Raw genomic sequence first — 20283 nt, 5'->3', positions numbered from 1 at the left:
TCGTGGCATTATTCTCGTAGCATTACTCTCATAGCATAACTCTCGTAGCATAACTGTCGTAGCATTACTGTTGTAGTATTACTGTCGTAGTATTACTCTCGTAGTATTATTCTCATGGCATTACTCTCGTAGCATTATTTTGAAGGATTACTCTCGTAGCATTACTCTCGTAGCATTACTGGCGTAGCATTACTGGCATAGCATTACTGTCGTAGTATTATTGTCGTAGTATTACTGTCGTAGTATTACTCTCTTATAATTACTTTCTGAGTATTATTCTCGTAGTATTACTGTCGTAGCATTACTGTCTAAGCATTAATGTCGTAGTATTACTGTTGTAGTATTATTCTCGTGGCATTACTCTCGTAGCATTACTCTTGTAGTATTACTCTCGTAGGATTACTGTCGTAGTATTACTGTCATAGTATTACTGTCTAAGTATTACTCTCGTAGCATTACTCTCGTAGCATTACTCTCGTAGTATTACTCTCGTAGGATTACTGTCGTAGTATTACTGTTGTAGTATTACTGTCGTAGTATTACTGTTGTAGTATTATTCTCGTGGCATTACTCTCGTAGCATTATTTTGAAGGATTACTCTCGTAGCATTACTCTCGTAGAATTACTGTCGTAGTATTACTGTCATAGTATTAATCTTGTAGTATTACCCTCGTATCATTACACTCGTAGCATTACTCTCGTAGCATTACTGGCGTAGCATTACTGTCGTAGTATTACTGTCGTAGTATTACTGTCGTAGTACTACTGTCGTAGTATTACTGTTGTAGTATTACTGTCGTAGTATTACTGTCGTAGTATTACTGTCGTAGTATTACTGTCGTAGTACTACTGTCGTAGTATTACTGTTGTAGTATTACTCTACAGTATTACTCTAGTATTAGTCGTGAGTCGTGAGTCGTGAGACGTGAGTCGTGAGTCGTGAGTCGTGAGTCGTGAGTCGTGAGTCGTGAGTCGTGAGTCGTGAGTCGTGAGTCGTGAGTCGTGAGTCTTGAGTCGTGAGTCGTGAGTCGTGAGTCGTGAGTCGTGAGTCGTGAGTCGTGAGTCTTGAGTCGTGAGACGTGAGTCGTGAGTCGTGAGTCGTGAGTCGTGAGTCGTGAGACGTGAGTCGTGAGTCGTGAGTCTTGAGTCGTGAGTCGTGAGTCGTGAGTCTTGAGTCGTGAGTCGTGAGTCGTGAGTCGTGAGTCGTGAGTCGTGAGGCGTGAGTCGTGAGTCGTGAGTCGTGAGACGTGAGTCGTGAGACGTGAGTCGTGAGTCGTGAGTCGTGAGTCGTGAGGCGTGAGTCGTGAGTCGTGAGTCGTGAGCCGTGAGCCGTGAGCCGTGAGCCGTGAGACGTGAGTCGTGAGTCGTGAGTCGTGAGTCGTGAGTCGTGAGTCGTGAGACGTGAGTCGTGAGACGTGAGTCGTGAGTCGTGAGTCGTGAGTCGTGAGTCGTGAGTCGTGAGTCGTGAGTCGTGAGTCGTGAGTCGTGAGTCGTGAGTCGTGGGTCGTGGGTCGTGAGTCGTGAGTCGTGAGTCGTGAGTCGTGAGTAGTGAGGCGTGAGTCGTGAGTCGTGAGTCGTGAGACGTGAGTCGTTAGTCGTGAGTCTTGAGTCGTGAGTCGTGAGTCGTGAGTCGTGAGTCGTGAGACGTGAGTCGTGAGACGTGAGTCGTGAGTCGTGAGTCGTGAGTCGTGAGTCGTGAGTCGTGAGTCGTGAGACGTGAGTCGTGAGACGTGAGTCGTGAGTCGTGAGTCGTGAGTCGTGAGACGTGAGTCGTGAGACGTGAGTCGTGAGACGTGAGTCGTGAGTCGTGAGTCGTGAGACGTGAGTCGTGAGACGTGAGTCGTGAGACGTGAGTCGTGAGTCGTGAGTCGTGAGACGTGAGTCGTGAGACGTGAGTCGTGAGTCGTGAGTCGTGAGACGTGAGTCGTGAGACGTGAGTCGTGAGTCGTGAGTCGTGAGACGTGAGTCGTGAGACGTGAGTCGTGAGACGTGAGTCGTGAGTCGTGAGTCGTGAGTCGTGAGTCGTGAGACGTGAGTCGTGAGACGTGAGTCGTGAGACGTGAGTCGTGAGTCGTGAGTCGTGAGTCGTGAGTCGTGAGTCGTGAGTCGTGAGTCGTGAGTCGTGAGTCGTGAGTCGTGAGACGTGAGTCGTGAGACGTGAGTCGTGAGACGTGAGTCGTGAGTCGTGAGTCGTGAGTCGTGAGTCGTGAGTCGTGAGTCGTGAGTCGTGAGTCGTGGGTCGTGAGTCGTGAGTCGTGAGTCGTGAGTCGTGAGTCGTGAGTCGTGAGGCGTGAGTCGTGAGTCGTGAGTCGTGAGACGTGAGTCGTTAGTCGTGAGTCTTGAGTCGTGAGTCGTGAGTCGTGAGTCGTGAGTCGTGAGTCGTGAGACGTGAGTCGTGAGACGTGAGTCGTGAGTCGTGAGTCGTGACTCGTGAGTCGTGAGTCGTGAGTCGTGAGACGTGAGTCGTGAGACGTGAGTCGTGAGTCGTGAGTCGTGAGTCGTGAGACGTGAGTCGTGAGACGTGAGTCGTGAGACGTGAGTCGTGAGTCGTGAGTCGTGAGACGTGAGTCGTGAGACGTGAGTCGTGAGACGTGAGTCGTGAGTCGTGAGTCGTGAGTCGTGAGTCGTGAGTCGTGAGTCGTGAGTCGTGAGTCGTGAGTCGTGAGTCGTGAGTCGTGAGACGTGAGTCGTGAGACGTGAGTCGTGAGTCGTGAGTCGTGAGTCGTGAGTCGTGAGTCGTGAGTCGTGAGTCGTGAGTCGTGAGACGTGAGTCGTGAGACGTGAGTCGTGAGACGTGAGTCGTGAGTCGTGAGTCGTGAGACGTGAGTCGTGAGACGTGAGTCGTGAGACGTGAGTCGTGAGACGTGAGTCGTGAGTCGTGAGTCGTGAGACGTGAGTCGTGAGACGTGAGTCGTGAGACGTGAGTCGTGAGTCGTGAGTCGTGAGTCGTGAGTCGTGAGTCGTGAGACGTGAGTCGTGAGACGTGAGTCGTGAGACGTGAGTCGTGAGTCGTGAGTCGTGAGTCGTGAGTCGTGAGTCGTGAGTCGTGAGTCGTGAGACGTGAGTCGACGTCTGCTCGTAGAAGAAACTGTCGTTCATGACGTGAAGTGACTTCATCTCGTGGTTCCAGCGTCTGCAGCTGAAGCGACTCGTGACTCTGATGAAACGTTGATTGTGTTTGAAGACGATGGAAACACAAGGTTGTGTTGAAGAGCAGTAATGATTGTGTTTGAAGACGATGGAAACACAAGGTTGTGTTGAAGAGCAGTAATGATTGTGTTTGAAGACGATGGAAACACAAGGTTGTGTTGAAGAGCAGTAATGATTGTGTTTGAAGACGATGGAAACACAAGGTTGTGTTGAAGCGCAGTAATGATTGTGTTTGAAGACGATGGAAACACAAGGTTGTGTTGAAGAGCAGTAATGATTGTGTTTGAAGACGATGGAAACACAAGGTTGTGTTGAAGCGCAGTAATGATTGTGTTTGAAGACGATGGAAACAACGTTGTGTTGAAGAGCAGTAATGATTGTGTTTGAAGACGATGGAAACAACGTTGTGTTGAAGAGCAGTAATGATTGTGTTTGAAGACGATGGAAACACAACGTTGTGTTGAAGAGCAGTAATGATTGTGTTTGAAGACGATGGAAACACAAGGTTGTGTTGAAGCGCAGTAATGATTGTGTTTGAAGACGATGGAAACACAACGTTGTGTTGAAGAGCAGTAATGATTGTGTTTGAAGACGATGGAAACACAAGGTTGTGTTGAAGAGTAGTAATGATTGTGTTTGAAGACGATGGAAACACAAGGTTGTGTTGAAGAGCAGTAATGATTGTGTTTGAAGACGATGGAAACACAACGTTGTGTTGAAGAGCAGTAATGATTGTGTTTGAAGACGATGGAAACACAACGTTGTGTTGAAGAGCAGTAATGATTGTGTTTGAAGACGATGGAAACACAACGTTGTGTTGAAGCGCAGTAATGATTGTGTTTGAAGACGATGGAAACACAACGTTGTGTTGAAGCGCAGTAATGATTGTGTTTGAAGACGATGGAAACACAACGTTGTGTTGAAGAGCAGTAATGATTGTGTTTGAAGACGATGGAAACACAAGGTTGTGTTGAAGAGCAGTAATGATTGTGTTTGAAGACGATGGAAACACAACGTTGTGTTGAAGCGCAGTAATGATTGTGTTTGAAGACGATGGAAACACAACGTTGTGTTGAAGCGCAGTAATGATTGTGTTTGAAGATGATGGAAACACAACGTTGTGTTGAAGCGCAGTAATGATTGTGTTTGAAGACGATGGAAACACAACGTTGTGTTGAAGAGCAGTAATGATTGTGTTTGAAGACGATGGAAACACAAGGTTGTGTTGAAGAGCAGTAATGATTGTGTTTGAAGACGATGGAAACACAACGTTGTGTTGAAGCGCAGTAATGATTGTGTTTGAAGACGATGGAAACACAAGGTTGTGTTGAAGAGCAGTAATGATTGTGTTTGAAGACGATGGAAACACAAGGTTGTGTTGAAGAGCAGTAATGATTGTGTTTGAAGACGATGGAAACACAAGGTTGTGTTGAAGAGCAGTAATGATTGTGTTTGAAGACGATGGAAACACAAGGTTGTGTTGAAGAGCAGTAATGATTGTGTTTGAAGACGATGGAAACACAAGGTTGTGTTGAAGAGCAGTAATGATTGTGTTTGAAGACGATGGAAACACAACGTTGTGTTGAACCGCAGTAATGATTGTGTTTGAAGACGATGGAAACACAAGGTTGTGTTGAAGAGCAGTAATGATTGTGTTTGAAGACGATGGAAACACAAGGTTGTGTTGAAGCGCAGTAATGATTGTGTTTGAAGACGATGGAAACACAAGGTTGTGTTGAAGAGCAGTAATGATTGTGTTTGAAGACGATGGAAACACAAGGTTGTGTTGAAGAGCAGTAATGATTGTGTTTGAAGACGATGGAAACACAACGTTGTGTTGAAGCGCAGTAATGATTGTGTTTGAAGACGATGGAAACACAAGGTTGTGTTGAAGAGCAGTAATGATTGTGCGTCGAGGTCTGCGAGTGATTGAGGTTTGGCAGCAGCTTCACAATCAGAGGAATATCGTCTCGTGTTTGAAGAAGTTGTTTCTCGTGTTCCACGGATTATCCTGAGACCTGATGAAACTAGTTCGTTGCAGCTCCACAGACCAGGACCAGGTCCAGAGAGGATTTCCTGATGGATCGTGTTGAGATGGAAACATTTCTCTCTTTTCAGGGTCAAATCAAAGTCATCGAGACGGAAAGTTTTGACTTAAACGTTTCATTTCAAGCCTCGACGTTTGCAACAAACGATTTATCGACGAAACATCTGTGGTTTGACAGGAAGGATCGAGATGTTCTTCACGAGACTCTTCACTCGTTTGTGGATCTTGTTCTCATGAAGTTCACTCTTCAGACTCCTTCCTGAGAGAGACTGTAATTTATGCTCCGTCATGTCCTGAGAACGTTCATGTTGTGCAGTCGAGTCGAGAACTTGATGTTCGACAGCATCTGGTATTGATCGTGACGCTTGATTGACGCGTGGAAAACCTCTCGCGCTCAGCAGCACAAACACAATGTTGCTCAAGGATTGACGACTACACACAGAAATGTTGCTTTTTTCAACTATAATCCAACAATTTTTAACTATAATCCAACAAGTTTTAACTATAATCCAACAAGTTTTAACTATAATCAACAAGTTTTAACTATAATCCAACAATTTTTAACTATAATCCAACAAGTTTTAACTATAATCAAACAATTTGAACTATAATCAAACAATTTTCAACTATAATCCAACAAGTTTTAACTATAATTCAACAAGTTTTAACTATAATCCAACAATTTTTAACTATAATCCAACAATTTTCAACTATAATCCAACAATTTTCAACTATAATCCAACAATTTTAAACTATAATCAAACAATTTTCAACTATAATCCAACAATTTTCAACTATAATCCAACAATTTTCAACAATAATCAAACAATTTTCAACTATAATCCAACAATTTTCAACTATAATGAAACAATTTTCAACTATAATCCAACAATTTTCAACTATAATCAAACAATTTTCAACTATAATCCAACAATTTTCAACTATAATCAAACAATTTTCAACTATAATGAAACAATTTTCAACTATAATCCAACACTTTTCAACTATAATCAAACAATTTTCAACTATAATCAAACAATTTTCAACTATAATCCAACAATTTTCAACTATAATCAAACAATTTTCAACTATAATCAAACAATTTTCAACTATAATCCAACAATTTTCAACTATAATCCAACAATTTTCAACTATAATCCAACAATTTTCAACTATAATCAAACAATTTTCAACTGTAATCCAACAATTTTCAACTATAATCAAACAATTTTCAACTGTAATCCAACAATTTTCAACTATAATCAAACAATTTTCAACTATAATCCAACAATTTTCAACTATAATCAAACAATTTTCAACTATAATCAAACAATTTTCAACTATAATCAAACAATTTTCAACTATAATCCAACAATTTTCAACTATAATCCAACAATTTTCAACTATAATCAAACAATTTTCAACTATAATGAAACAATTTTCAACTATAATCCAACAATTTTCAACTATAATCCAACAATTTTCAACTATAATCAAACAATTTTCAACTGTAATCCAACAATTTTCAACTATAATCAAACAATTTTCAACTATAATCCAACAATTTTCAACTATAATCAAACAATTTTCAACTATAATCCAACAATTTTCAACTATAATCCAACAATTTTCAACTATAATCAAACAATTTTCAACTATAATCAAACAATTTTCAACTACAATCAAACAATTTAAACTACAATCAAACAATTTAAACTATACTTACTTAAATACTTAAACTGATTGTTTCAAACACGATCTCAGGAAGGAAACGTGAAAGTGTCGTTTCAGACCCGACTAGTCGAGCAGGTCTGTGATCCTGGTGAGGATAGAATGACGGGCTCGTCTGTTTGTGTCTGAGGGATGTGATCCACAGAGAAGGTCTTGAATCTCAGAGAAGGTCTTGAGTCACAGAGAAGGTCTTGAGTCACAGAGAAGGTCTTGAGTCACAGAGAAGGTCTTGATCCACAGAGAAGGTCTTGAGTCAGTGAGAAGGTCTTGAGTCACAGAGAAGGTCTTGAGTCTCAGAGAAGGTCTTGAGTCTGAGAGAAGGTCTTGATCCACAGAGAAGTTCTTGAGTCACAGAGAAGGTCTTGAGTCACAGAGAAGGTTTTGAGTCACAGAGAAGGTCTTGAGTCACAGAGAAGGTCTTGATCCACAGAGAAGGTCTTGAATCTCAGAGAAAGTCTTGAGTCACAGAGAAGGTCTTGAGTCACAGAGAAGGTCTTGATCCACAGAGAAGGTCTTGAGTCACAGAGAAGGTCCTGAGTCACAGAGAAGGTCTTAATCCACAGAGAAGGTCTTGAGTCACAGAGAAGGTCTTGAGTCACAGAGAAGGTCTTGATCCACAGAGAAGGTCTTGAGTCACAGAGAAGGTTTTGAGTCTCAGTGAAGGTCTTGAGTCTCAGTGAAGGTCTTGAGTCTCAGAGAAGGTCTTGATCCACAGAGAAGGTCTTGATCCACAGAGAAGGTCTTGATCCAAAGAGAAGGTCTTGAATCTCAGAGAAGGTCTTGAGTCACAGAGAAGGTCTTGAATCTCAGAGAAGGTCTTGAGTCACAGAGAAGGTCTTGAGTCACAGAGAAGGTCTTGATCCACAGAGAAGGTCTTGAGTCACAGAGAAGGTCTTGATCCACAGAGAAGGTCTTGAGTCACAGAGAAGGTCTTGATCCACAGAGAAGGTCTTGATCCACAGAGAAGGTCTTGATCCAAAGAGAAGGTCTTGAATCTCAGAGAAGGTCTTGAGTCACAGAGAAGGTCTTGAGTCACAGAGAAGGTCTTGATCCATAGAGAAGGTCTTGAGTCACAGAGAAGGTCTTGAGTCACAGAGAAGGTCTTGATCCACAGAGAAGGTCTTGAGTCACAGAGAAGGTTTTGAGTCTCAGTGAAGGTCTTGAGTCTCAGTGAAGGTCTTGAGTCTCAGAGAAGGTCTTGATCCAAAGAGAAGGTCTTGATCCACAGAAAAGGTCTTGAGTCTCAGAGAAGGTCTTGAGTCTGAGAGAAGGTCTTGATCCACAGAGAAGGTCTTGAGTCACAGAGAAGGTCTTGAATCTCAGAGAAAGTCTTGAGTCACAGAGAAGGTCTTGAGTCACAGAGAAGGTCTTGATCCACAGAGAAGGTCTTGAGTCACAGAGAAGGTCTTGAGTCACAGAGAAGGTCTTAATCCACAGAGAAGGTCTTGAGTCACAGAGAAGGTCTTGAGTCACAGAGAAGGTCTTGATCCACAGAGAAGGTCTTGAGTCACAGAGAAGGTTTTGAGTCTCAGTGAAGGTCTTGAGTCTCAGTGAAGGTCTTGAGTCTCAGAGAAGGTCTTGATCCACAGAGAAGGTCTTGATCCACAGAGAAGGTCTTGATCCAAAGAGAAGGTCTTGAATCTCAGAGAAGGTCTTGAGTCACAGAGAAGGTCTTGAATCTCAGAGAAGGTCTTGAGTCACAGAGAAGGTCTTGAGTCACAGAGAAGGTCTTGATCCACAGAGAAGGGCTTGAGTCACAGAGAAGGTCTTGAGTCACAGAGAAGGTCTTGATCCACAGAGAAGGTCTTGAGTCACAGAGAAGGTCTTGATCCACAGAGAAGGTCTTGATCCACAGAGAAGGTCTTGATCCAAAGAGAAGGTCTTGAATCTCAGAGAAGGTCTTGAGTCACAGAGAAGGTCTTGAGTCACAGAGAAGGTCTTGATCCACAGAGAAGGTCTTGAGTCACAGAGAAGGTCTTGAGTCACAGAGAAGGTCTTGATCCACAGAGAAGGTCTTGAGTCACAGAGAAGGTTTTGAGTCTCAGTGAAAGTCTTGAGTCTCAGTGAAGGTCTTGAGTCTCAGAGAAGGTCTTGATCCACAGAGAAGGTCTTGATCCACAGAGAAGGTCTTGAGTCTCAGAGAAGGTCTTGATCCACAGAGAAGGTCTTGAGTCACAGAGAAGGTCTTGAGTCTCAGAGAAGGTCTTGATCCACAGAGAAGGTCTTGAGTCTCAGTGAAGGTCTTGAGTCAGTGAGAAGGTCTTGAGTCAGTGAGAAGGTCTTGAGCCTCAGAGAAGGTCTTGAGTCAGTGAGAAGGCCTTGAGTCACAGAGAAGGTCTTGATCCACAGAGAAGGTCTTGATCCACAGAGAAGGTCTTGAGTCACAGAGAAGGTCTTGAGTCACAGAGAAGGTCTTGAGTCTCAGAGAAGGTTTTGAGCCTCAGAGAAGGTCTTGAGTCAGTGAGAAGGTCTTGAGTCACAGAGAAGGTCTTGAGTCTCAGAGAAGGTCTTGAGTCTGAGAGAAGGTCTTGATCCACAGAGAAGTTCTTGAGTCACAGAGAAGGTCTTGAGTCTCAGAGAAGGTCTTGAGTCACAGAGAAGGTCTTGAGTCTCAGAGAAGGTCTTGAGTCACAGAGAAGGTCTTGAGTCTCAGAGAAGGTCTTGAGTCTCAGAGAAGGTCTCAAGTCACAGAGAAGGTCTTGAGTCTCAGAGAAGTTCTTGAGTCACAGAGAAGGTCTTGAGTCAGTGAGAAGGTCTTGAGTCACAGAGAAGGTCTTGAGTCTCAGAGAAGGTCTTGAGTCACAGAGAAGGTCTTGAGTCTCAGAGAAGGTCTTGAGTCTCAGAGAAGGTCTCAAGTCACAGAGAAGGTCTTGAGTCTCAGAGAAGGTCTTGAGTCTCAGAGAAGGTCTTTATCCACAGAGAAGGTCTTGAGTCTCAGAGAAGGTCTTGAGTCTCAGAGAAGGTCTTGAGTCTCAGAGAAGGTCTTTATCCACAGAGAAGGTCTTGAGTCTCAGAGAAGGTCTTGAGTCACAGAGAAGGTCTTGAGTCTCAGAGAAGGTCTCGAGTCACAGAGAAGGTCTTGAGTCACAGAGAAGGTCTTGAGTCACAGAGAAGGTCTTGAGTCTCAGAGAAGGTCTTGAGTCACAGAGAAGGTCTTGAGTCTCAGAGAAGGTCTTGAGTCACAGAGAAGGTCTTGAGTCACAGAGAAGGTCTTGAGTCACAGAGAAGGTCTTGAGTCACAGAGAAGGTCTTGAGTCACAGAGAAGGTCTTGAGTCACAGAGAAGGTCTTGAGTCACAGAGAAGGCCAGAAAGACCTGCTACAGTCGAACCCATGACTCCTTCATGACAACATTGTTCCACTGACTCCACTCAAGGCTCGAGAACTTCCTTCACATTTTTCACATCCACCACAATCAGAAACACATTTTGTTCAGTGAGTGTGAAGCGACTCTGACTTTGTTGTGTGAGTCTCTGTGTGTAACTCATTGTGTTTATGTTTATGTTCACTCTAGTTCTATGTTATTATCTTTATGTTCACTTTATATCTATGTTATTATGATTGTCTTCATGTTTACTCTAGTTCTATGTTATTATTTATGTTCACTTTATATCTATGTTACTATCTTTGTCTTCATGTTTACTCTAGATCTATGTTATTATCTTTGTCTTCATGTTTACTCTAGATCTATGTTATTATGTTTATGTTCACTCTAGATCTATGTTATTATTTATGTACACTTTATATCTATGTTACTATCTTTGTCTTCATGTTTACTCTAGATCTATGTTATTATGTTTATGTTCACTCTAGATCTATGTTATTATGTTTATGTTCACTCTAGATCTATGTTATTATGTTTATGTTCACTCTAGATCTATGTTATTATGTTTATGTTCACTCTAGATCTATGTAATTATGTTTATGTTCACTCTAGATCTATGTTATTATCTTTATGTTCACTCTAGTTCTATGTTATTATGATTGTCTTCATTTTTACTTATTATCTTTGTCTTCATGTTCACTCTAGATCTATGTTATTATTTTTATGTTCACTCTAGATCTATGTTATTATCTTCATGTTCACTCTAGATCTTTGTTATAATCTTCATGTTCACTCTAGATCTATGTTATTATCTTCATGTTCACTCTAGATCTATGTTATTATGTTTATGTTCACTCTAGATCTATGTTATTATCTTCATGTTCACTCTAGATCTATATTATTATGTTTATGTTCACTCTAGATCTATGTTATTATCTGTATGTTCACTCTAGATCTATGTTATTATGTTCATGTTCACTCTAGATCTATGTTATTATCTTCATGTTCACTCTAGATCTATGTTATTATTTTATGTTCACTCTAGATCTATGTTATTATCTTCATGTTCACTCTAGATCTATGTTATTATCTTCATGTTCACTCTAGATCTATGTTAGAAAAACTTACACATACAGACACACGGACCGACAAACCCAACACACAGATAAACTGACACACACACATGTAAAGTTGATTGAAACTAAAATAAATCATCATTTGTTTAATTCTCTTCTTCTTCTCTTCTTCTTATTCTTCTCTTCTTCTCTTCTTATTCTTCTTCTCTTCTCCTCTTCTCCTCTTCTTATTATTATACTCTTCTTCTTTTCTTATTCTTCTTCTTCTCTTCTTATTCTTCTTCTCTTCTTCTCTTCTTATTATTCTTCTCTTCTTCTTCTCTTCTTATTCTTCTTCTCTTCTTCTTCTCTTCTTCTTCTTCTTCTCTTCATCTCTTCTTCTCTTCTTCTCTTCTTATTCGTCTTCTCTTCTTATTCTTCTTCTCTTCTTCTCTTCTTCTCTTCTTCTCTTCATCTCTTCTTCTCTTCTTCTCTTCTTCTCTTCTTCTCTTCTTCTCTTCTTCTCTTCTTCTTCTCTTCTTCTCTTCATCTCTTCTTCTCTTCTTCTCTTCATCTCTTCATCTCTTCTTCTCTTCTTATTCGTCTTCTCTTCTTATTCTTCTTCTCTTCTTCTCTTCTTCTCTTCTTCTCTTCTTCTCTTCATCTCGTCTTCTCTTCTTCTCTTCTTCTCTTCTTCTCTTCTTCTCTTCTTCTCTTCTTCTCTTCTTCTCTTCTTCTCTTCTTCTTCTCTTCTTCTCTTCATCTCTTCTTCTCTTCTTCTCTTCATCTCTTCATCTCTTCTTCTCTTCTTCTCTTCTTCTCTTCTTCTCTTCTTCTCTTCTTCTCTCCTTCTCTCCTTCTCCTCCTTCGCTCGCTCAGATTCTTAGAACCCCCAACAACAGCTGCTGCCTCTGAGGACCCGACGCTACAATGCGGCCCCTCACAGTAGATCAAGAGGTGTCAGGGGCTCCCAGAGGCCCCGCAATAATGTGGACAATTAGAGCAGAGTTTGTCGTCACACAACACAAAATCACACATTTCACAACATACACCAGACGACACTTCAGCTCCTGCAGGCACGGCGTCTGAACCTGCACTGATTTGTAATGTATCACAACGACACGACAATCACACAACAATCACACGACAATCACACGACAACAGTGACACGACAACAGTGACACGACAACAATGACACGACAATCACACGACAACAGTGACACGACAACAGTGACACGACAATCACACGACAACAGTGACACGACAACAGTGACACAACAACAGTGACACGACAATCACACGACAACAGTGACACGACAATAGTGACACGACAACAATGACACGACAATCACACGACAACAATGACACGACAATCACACGACAACAGTGACACGACAACAGTGACACGACAATCACACGACAACAGTGACACGACAACAGTGACACAACAACAGTGACACGACAATCACACGACAACAGTGACACGACAACAGTGACACGACAACAATGACACGACAATCACACGACAACAGTGACACGACAATCACACGACAACAGTGACACGACAACAGTGACACGACAATCACACGACAACAGTGACACGACAACAGAGACACGACAACAGTGACACGACAATCACACGACAACAATCACAAGACAATCACACGACAACAGTGACACGACAACAGTGACACGACAACAGTGACACGACAATCACACGACAACAGTGACACGACAACAGTGACACGACAATCAAAGTGACACGACAACACTAGAAATACACACAGACACATTTAGAAGTTTAATACTCAGAAAATACACCTTATAGAATAATTGACACACATTTATCATGTGTTTGTTCAAGTGTTTGATGGACTGTTGTGTTTAATAACAAATGTATATTATATATTATATTAAATATATATATTTTATTCATATATATATATGATTTAATGATATATTATCGTGGTTCTAATAATGTTCTGGTCGAGGTTTGTCTGAATATATTTGACTTCAGAGTGTTTTGTCAATTCAAATGAAAACCTTTATTTAAAAAGATACATGAACATGTTTATATATTTTAATGTCTTCACTCCAGGGTCGACTCCTTGTTTATTATTATTATTGTTTTATTTCTATATAAATGTCATTCTTTCTTTTCCTCTTATTTTATGTGATCTTCCTTAACTTTTGTTGTGTAGTTTATTTGTTAAAAAACAAAAATATGCAAATGTATTTCTATTGTATCATCAAGAAACATATCTGGGGCGGAGAACGGCATCATGGGTAAAAAAAAAAACAACTCTCACATTTGTAAACAAGTATTTTTTAAATATACAACGTTAAAATACATGTTTTTTCAGCAGTATTTCATGAACCAGATACATATGTGCAGAGAAAATATAAACGTCACAAAAAATCTATGAATTAAACATATTTACATATAATACTTTTATGATGTTTATGATGTTTATACTCAAATGTTTTTTATTTAAACTTGTAGAATATTTTTAAATTGACCTTCAGCCATTAAATACAATTAATTACTATTATTTAGTGAACCTGTTTAGTGTGCGTTTGTGTGTATATTGGATATATATATATATATATATATATATATATATCACACCGTGTGTGTGTATGTGTGTGTGTCTATACGTCTTTTTTTGTGTGTGTTTCTCGCTCTCTCTCGGTGCATATATATGTGTGTATTTCTCTCCCTGTGTGTGTCTATCTCTGTGTGTATCTTTGCGTGTGTGTGTCTCTCTGCGTGTGTGTCCTTGTATGTGAATCTCTTTGTGTGTGTTTGTCTTTCTGTCTGCGTGTGTGTCTATGTATGTGTGTCTCTCACTCTGTGTGCGTGTGTTTTTTTCTGCGCGTATTTCTCTGCGCGTGTGTAACTGCGTGTGTGTGCGTGTGTGTGTGTGTGTGTGTGTGTGTGTGTGTGTGTGTGTGTGTGTGTGTGTGTGTGTGTGTGTGTGTGTGTGTGTGTGTGTGTGCGGGGTCTGTAGGACCCAGCGGAAGCCTGTCCTCGGCAGCATCAGTGTGGATGAGGCTCCAGCAGAAGCTCCTCAGTTCAGCCGCAGAGCTTCATGGAGTTATGTTCGTCTGACGCGCCATGGATTGCTTCCTGCGATCATTGCTGCTGGTCCTGCCGCCGCTGCTGGGGAGCCCTGGACCCCTGCTGGCCCTCGTCTACCCCCCCAACCAAGGTAGGATCCCCGATCGCTTCTGCGGTGCGTTCGCGTGTTTGAATGGTGCGTTCGCGTGTTAAGTGGTGCGTTCGCGGCGCTTCTCGTGGGGTTCAGAGGATCAGCGCCGCGGATTGTGAGAGAAAAATGTTGTTGTTCTGAACAAAGTGTCTGAAGAAGTGTTTGGACCAGAAGAGTCTGGACCGAACACGAGCCTCGAGTCCAGCGAGTTCCTCTGATCCCGAGATGAATATAGACGGAGAATCAAGAGAATAGAGAGAATCAAGAGAATAAAGAGAATAAAGAGAATCAAGAGAATAAAGAGAATAGAGAGAATCAAGAGAATAAAGAGAATAAAGAGAATCAAGAGAATAAAGAGAATAAAGGAGAATCAAGAGAATAACGTGATTCTTTTTGTGAATAATGTGATTATTTTGAGAATAATGAGAATAACGAGTAACATCTCGAGGATCTGATCCTCGACCAGCGAGCGACGAGACTCGTGGCGCGTGTGGATGAGACGCTGTTTATTTATTTATTTATTTATTTATTTACTCAACAGTCAACACACGAAAACAACTCTTTTGTTTGTGACAAAAGTTTGTATTTTCTTTCAATTAAATGAAAACTCGAACTTCACTCTCGCTTCATCTTCACTTAAATCACAAACCTGAGGTTTTATTGGATCTCATCGAACCAGAGGAACTCTGGAAATAAAGGTCAAATGTTGAAGTATTTAGCAGTAAATGTAAAATAAAATACATTAAAAAACAAGATTTACTGCCACAATATAAATATATAAAATGTGTGAATGACGAATCTTTTATTACGTCTTAATTTAATGATAGAAAATTATAATATTTGACTTGAATTGTAGCGAAGATGGCGCAGAATTGTATTATATTATTATACTATTATATATTATATTTAAATATATTACTATGTATATGTAGAGGTGAACATCTTGTAATTGAATTGTTGGATAAATAGTTTAAAGTAGTGTGTGAATCAGTGTGTGTGTGTGAGAGAGAGTAGGCGTGTGTGTGTTTGTGTTTGTGTGTTTGTGTGTGTGTGTGTGTGTATGTGTGTGTGTGTGTGTGTGCACTTTTTGCTGTCATTGAGTTTTTCACCTGTCAATATAAAAGAGTAAAATCTCTATAAACGGTTGATTATATTTCAGTAAAAATCGTGTTTGTTTCTTGTTTTCTTTTAATATTTGACACTTTTCTCAAACTCTGACGTCATCGGCAATAAAACGACGCATTGACGGTCAAAGTGTATTTATTTGAGACGTTGTGAGATTGTGTGTGAGTGTGTGTGTGAGTGTGTGTGAGAGTGTGTGTGTGAGATTATTATCATTATTATTACTGATGAACTTCTGCAGCCGCTGAACAGACTCACGACACGAAGATCCTGAGAAAAGACGCGCAGAGAAAACATTTGTTTATTCAAGTATTATTTCACACAACAACACGAGGTCGTGTCTCTACAAATAATACGTGTTATTACAAATAATACGTGTTATTACAAATAATACGTGTTATTACAAATAATACGTGTTATTACAAATATTACGTGTTATTACAAATATTACGTGTTATTACAAATATTACGTGTCACTACAAATATTACGTGTTATTACAAATATTACATGTTATTACAAATATTACGTGTCACTACAAATATTACGTGTCACTACAAATAATACTTACTTAATTACTCCATAAATCCTGGAATAATCCCAGTCGGATTAAATCGGTTTCTCTTTCTGCGCATCAATGACAAACTTTCTTGACGCAATAAACTTGTGACGCATTTATATCGCGTCATAATGATCGATAATAGCGAATAACGCCAAAATAAATAGATTTAAAATACATTTGTAAAAGTGCGCTGTTGTGAAGATTATATTTAAATGTCCTCAGACGTGAAGAAGTGTTTCTTATTCGACAATAAAGATCATTTAAAGCGTGTTTAAGAGTAAAAGTCCACCTTCACGTTAGACCTCGACGCAGTTATTTAGGAACATGTTTGAAAGTGTGTGTCAAGAAAGTGTGTGTCAAGAAAGTGTGTGTCACGAAAGTGTGTGTCAAGAAAGTGTGTGTCAAGAAAGTGTGTGTCACGAAAGTGTGTGTCAAGAAAGAGTGTGTCAGCAGCTCTCGGGTGTGTTCGGGTGATGTCGGGCCGCTCCAGGGCGCCGGCAGGCCTCGAGTATTTTTAGCCGGCGGTGGGGAGGCTTGGCCCCGCGAGCCTCTGGCGGACTCCCCGCTGGGAGCGATGGTTCCTCTGAAGGTGCTGAGAATAAACATGAAGAACCTTCAAGAGTCTGGAGCTGACGGTGACGTCACAGGGAAGTTGACGAAAGGTGGAGGAAGTGTTCATCATGACGTCATCAGTCAGAGCTGAGGGTCGGTGATGGAGGAATAAAGCGAGGGATGAGGAGAACGAGAGGTTAAGAAGAAGGATGTGGGAGAGGAGGAATAATGTAGGAAGAGGAGAAAGAATGGAGGAAGAGGAGAAAGAATGGAGGAAGAGGAGAAAGAGGAGGAAGAATGGAGGAAGAGGAGGAAGAGGAAAAAGATTGGATGAAGAGGAGAAAGAGGAGGAAGAGGAGAAAGAATGGAGGAAGCGGAGAAAGAGGATGAAGAGGAGGAAGAAGAGGAAAAAGAGGAATAAGAGAAAGAGGAAGAAGAAGAGGAAGAAAGGGAAGAGGAGAAAGAGGAGAAAGAATGGAGGAAGAAGAGGAAGAAGAGGAAGAGGAAGAAGAAGAGGAAGAAAAGGAAGAGGAGAAAGAGAAGAAAGAATGGAGGAAGAAGAGGAAGAAGAAGAAGAGGAGGGAGAGGAGAAAGACTGGAGGAAGAGGAGAAAGAGGAGAAAGAGGAGGAAGAAGAGTAAGAATGGGGGCAGAGGGTCTGAAGACTCTGACAGTGAATTATTCATGATGGAGGTGAACATTCAGCTTCTTCTGCAGCGACAAACCTTCCTGAGCTCAGAACCACGCCTGAGACCAGAACATTATGATAGTTGTCATGATGGTACTATGATAGTAGTCATGATGGTACTATGATAGTTGACATGATGTTACTATGATAGTAGTCATGATGGTACCATGATAGTTGACATGATGGTACTATGATAGTTGACATGATGTTACTATGATAGTTGTCATGATGCTATCATGATAGTTGACATGATGGTTCCATGATAGTTGACATGATGGTTCCATGATAGTTGTCATGATGGTACCATGATAGTTGACATGATGGTACTATGATAGTTGACATGATGTTACTATGATAGTAGTCATGATGGTACTATGATAGTTGACATGATGTTACTATGATAGTTGTCATGATGCTATCATGATAGTTGACATGATGGTTCCATGATAGTTGACATGATGGTTCCATGATAGTTGTCATGATGGTACCATGATAGTTGACATGATGGTACTATGATAGTTGACATGATGTTACTATGATAGTTGTCATGATGCTATCATGATAGTTGACATGATGGTTCCATGATAGTTGACATGATGGTACTATGATAGTTGAAATTATGGTACCATGATAGTTGACATGATGGTACCATGATAGTTGACATGATGGTACCATGATAGTTGACATGATGGTACCATGATAGTTGACATGATGGTACCATGATAGTTGTCATGTTGGTACTATGATAGTTGTCATGATGGTACTATGATAGTTGTCTTGTTGGTATCATGATAGTTGAAATGATGGTACCATGATAGTTGTCTTGTTGGTACCATGATAGTTGTCATGACGGTACCATGATAGCTGACATGATGGTATCATGATAGTTCTCATGATGGTACCATGATAGTTGACATGTTGGTACCATGATAGTTCTCATGATGGTACCATGATAGTTGTCTTGTTGGTATCATGGTGGTACTATGATAGTTGTCTTGTTGTTACCATGATAGTTGTCTTGTTGGTATCATGATAGTTGTCATGATGGTACTATGATAGTTGTCTTGTTGGTACCATGATAGTTGACATGATGGTACTATGATAGTTGTCTTGATGGTACTATGATAGTTGTCATGTTGTTACCATGATAGTTGTCAGTATGGTACCATGATAGTTGTCTTGATGGTACCATGATAGTTGACATGTTGTTACCATGATAGTTGTCTTGATGGTACCATGATAGTTGTCATGTTGTTACCATGATAGTTGTCAGTATGGTACCATGATAGTTGTCTTGATGGTACCATGATAGTTGACATGTTGTTACCATGATAGTTGTCTTGATGGTACCATGATAGTTGTCATGTTGTTACCATGATAGTTGTCAGTATGGTACTATGATAGTTGTCATGTTGGTACAATGATAGTTGTGCGGTTACTGCTCATAGTTACACTCATGGTGCACGAGAAGGTTCCTCACTTCACTGGTGTGTGTGTTTGTGTGTGTGTGTGTGTGTGTGTGTGTGTGTGTGTGTGTGTGTGTGTGTGTGTGTGTGTGTGTGTGTGTGTCAGTCGGTGAGTGCATTTGTGAGTCTGTGTGAGCCGGCATTTGAGTGTGTGTGCGTATGTGTCTATCTGTGTCTGTGTACATGTGTGTCTGTGTTTGTGTGTGAGTCTGTGTGTTTGTATGTGTCTATTCTTCTGTGTGTGTGTGTGTTTGTGTGTGTGTACCCACATGTTAATATGTCTATGCATGTGTGTGTGTACCCACACATGTCTGTGTGTTTGTTTGCGCGTGTGTGCGATGTGTGTTTATGTGTGTTTGTGTACCCACATGTTAATATGTCTATGTGTGTGTGTGTGTGTGTACCCACAGATGTCTGTGTGTTTGTTTGCGCGTGTGTGCGATGTGTGTTTATGTGTGTGTATGTCTATGCGTGTGTGTTTATGTGTGTGTATGTCTATGCGTGTGTGTGCGATGTGTGTGTATGTCTATGCGTGTGTGTGCGATGTGTGTGTATGTCTATGCGTGTGTGTGTGTTTGTTTGCGCGTGTGCGATGTATGTGTTTATGTGTGTTTGTGTACCCACATGTGTGTGCGATGTGTGTGTATTTCTATGCGTGTGTGTTTATGTGTGTTTATGTGTGTGTATGTCTATACGTGTGTGTGCGATGTGTGTGTATGTCTTTGCGTGTGTGTGCGATGTGTGTGTATGTCTATGAGTGTGTGTGCGATGTGTGTTTATGTGTGTGTATGTGTATGCGTGTGTGTGCGATGTGTGTTTATGTGTGTGTATGTCTATGCGTGTGTGTGTGTGTGTGTTTGTTTACGCTTATGCGATGTATGTGTTTATGTGTGTTTGTGTGTACCCACATGTTAATATGTCTATGCGTGAGTGTGTGTGTGTGTGTGTGTGTTTACCCACACATGTGTGTGTGTTTGTTTGTGCGCGTGTGCGATGTTTGTCTGTTCGTGTGTGTTTATGTGTGTGTGTGTGTGTGTGTCTATGTGTGTGTGTGTGTGTGTGTGTGTGTGTGTGTGTGAGTGTGTGTGTGTGTGTGAGTGTGTGTGAGTGTGTGTGTGTGTGTGTGTGTGTGTGTGTGTGTGTGTGTGTGTGTGAGTGTGTGTGTGTGTGTGTGTGTGTGAGTGTGTGTGTGTGTGTGAGTGTGTGTGAGTGTGTGTGTGTGTGTGTGTGTGTGTGTGTGTGTGTGTGAGTGTGTGTGTGTGTGTGAGTGTGTGTGAGTGTGTGTGTGTGTGTGTGAGTGTGTGTGTGTGTGTGAGTGTGTGTGAGTGTGTGTGTGTGTGTGTGAGTGTGTGTGAGTGTGTGTGTGTGTGTGTGTGT

At 41.1% G+C, this 20283-nt stretch overlaps 1 protein-coding gene across 2 annotated transcripts in view; it reads left to right on the top strand.

The window, feature by feature from the left end:
- The first annotated feature begins 14384 nt into the window (after positions 1-14384).
- Positions 14385-20283, top strand: part of epha3 (eph receptor A3) — a 105739-nt gene continuing 99840 nt past the window's right edge. For both annotated transcript variants that reach the window (XM_087803625.1, XM_087803626.1), the window contains exon 1: positions 14385-14519. In XM_087803625.1, coding sequence (XP_087659751.1) covers positions 14426-14519 — 94 coding nt within the window. In that variant the 5' untranslated portion in view covers positions 14385-14425. The remainder of the gene's footprint in view (positions 14520-20283) is intronic.

The sequence above is a fragment of the Callionymus lyra genome, chromosome 12 (genome assembly GCF_982586985.1).
Source record: "Callionymus lyra chromosome 12, fCalLyr1.hap1.1, whole genome shotgun sequence".
Taxonomy (NCBI): Eukaryota; Metazoa; Chordata; class Actinopteri; order Syngnathiformes; family Callionymidae; genus Callionymus; species Callionymus lyra.
The sequence above is the reverse complement of the archived record's forward strand: the minus strand, read 5'-3'. Positions and strand labels throughout refer to the sequence as shown.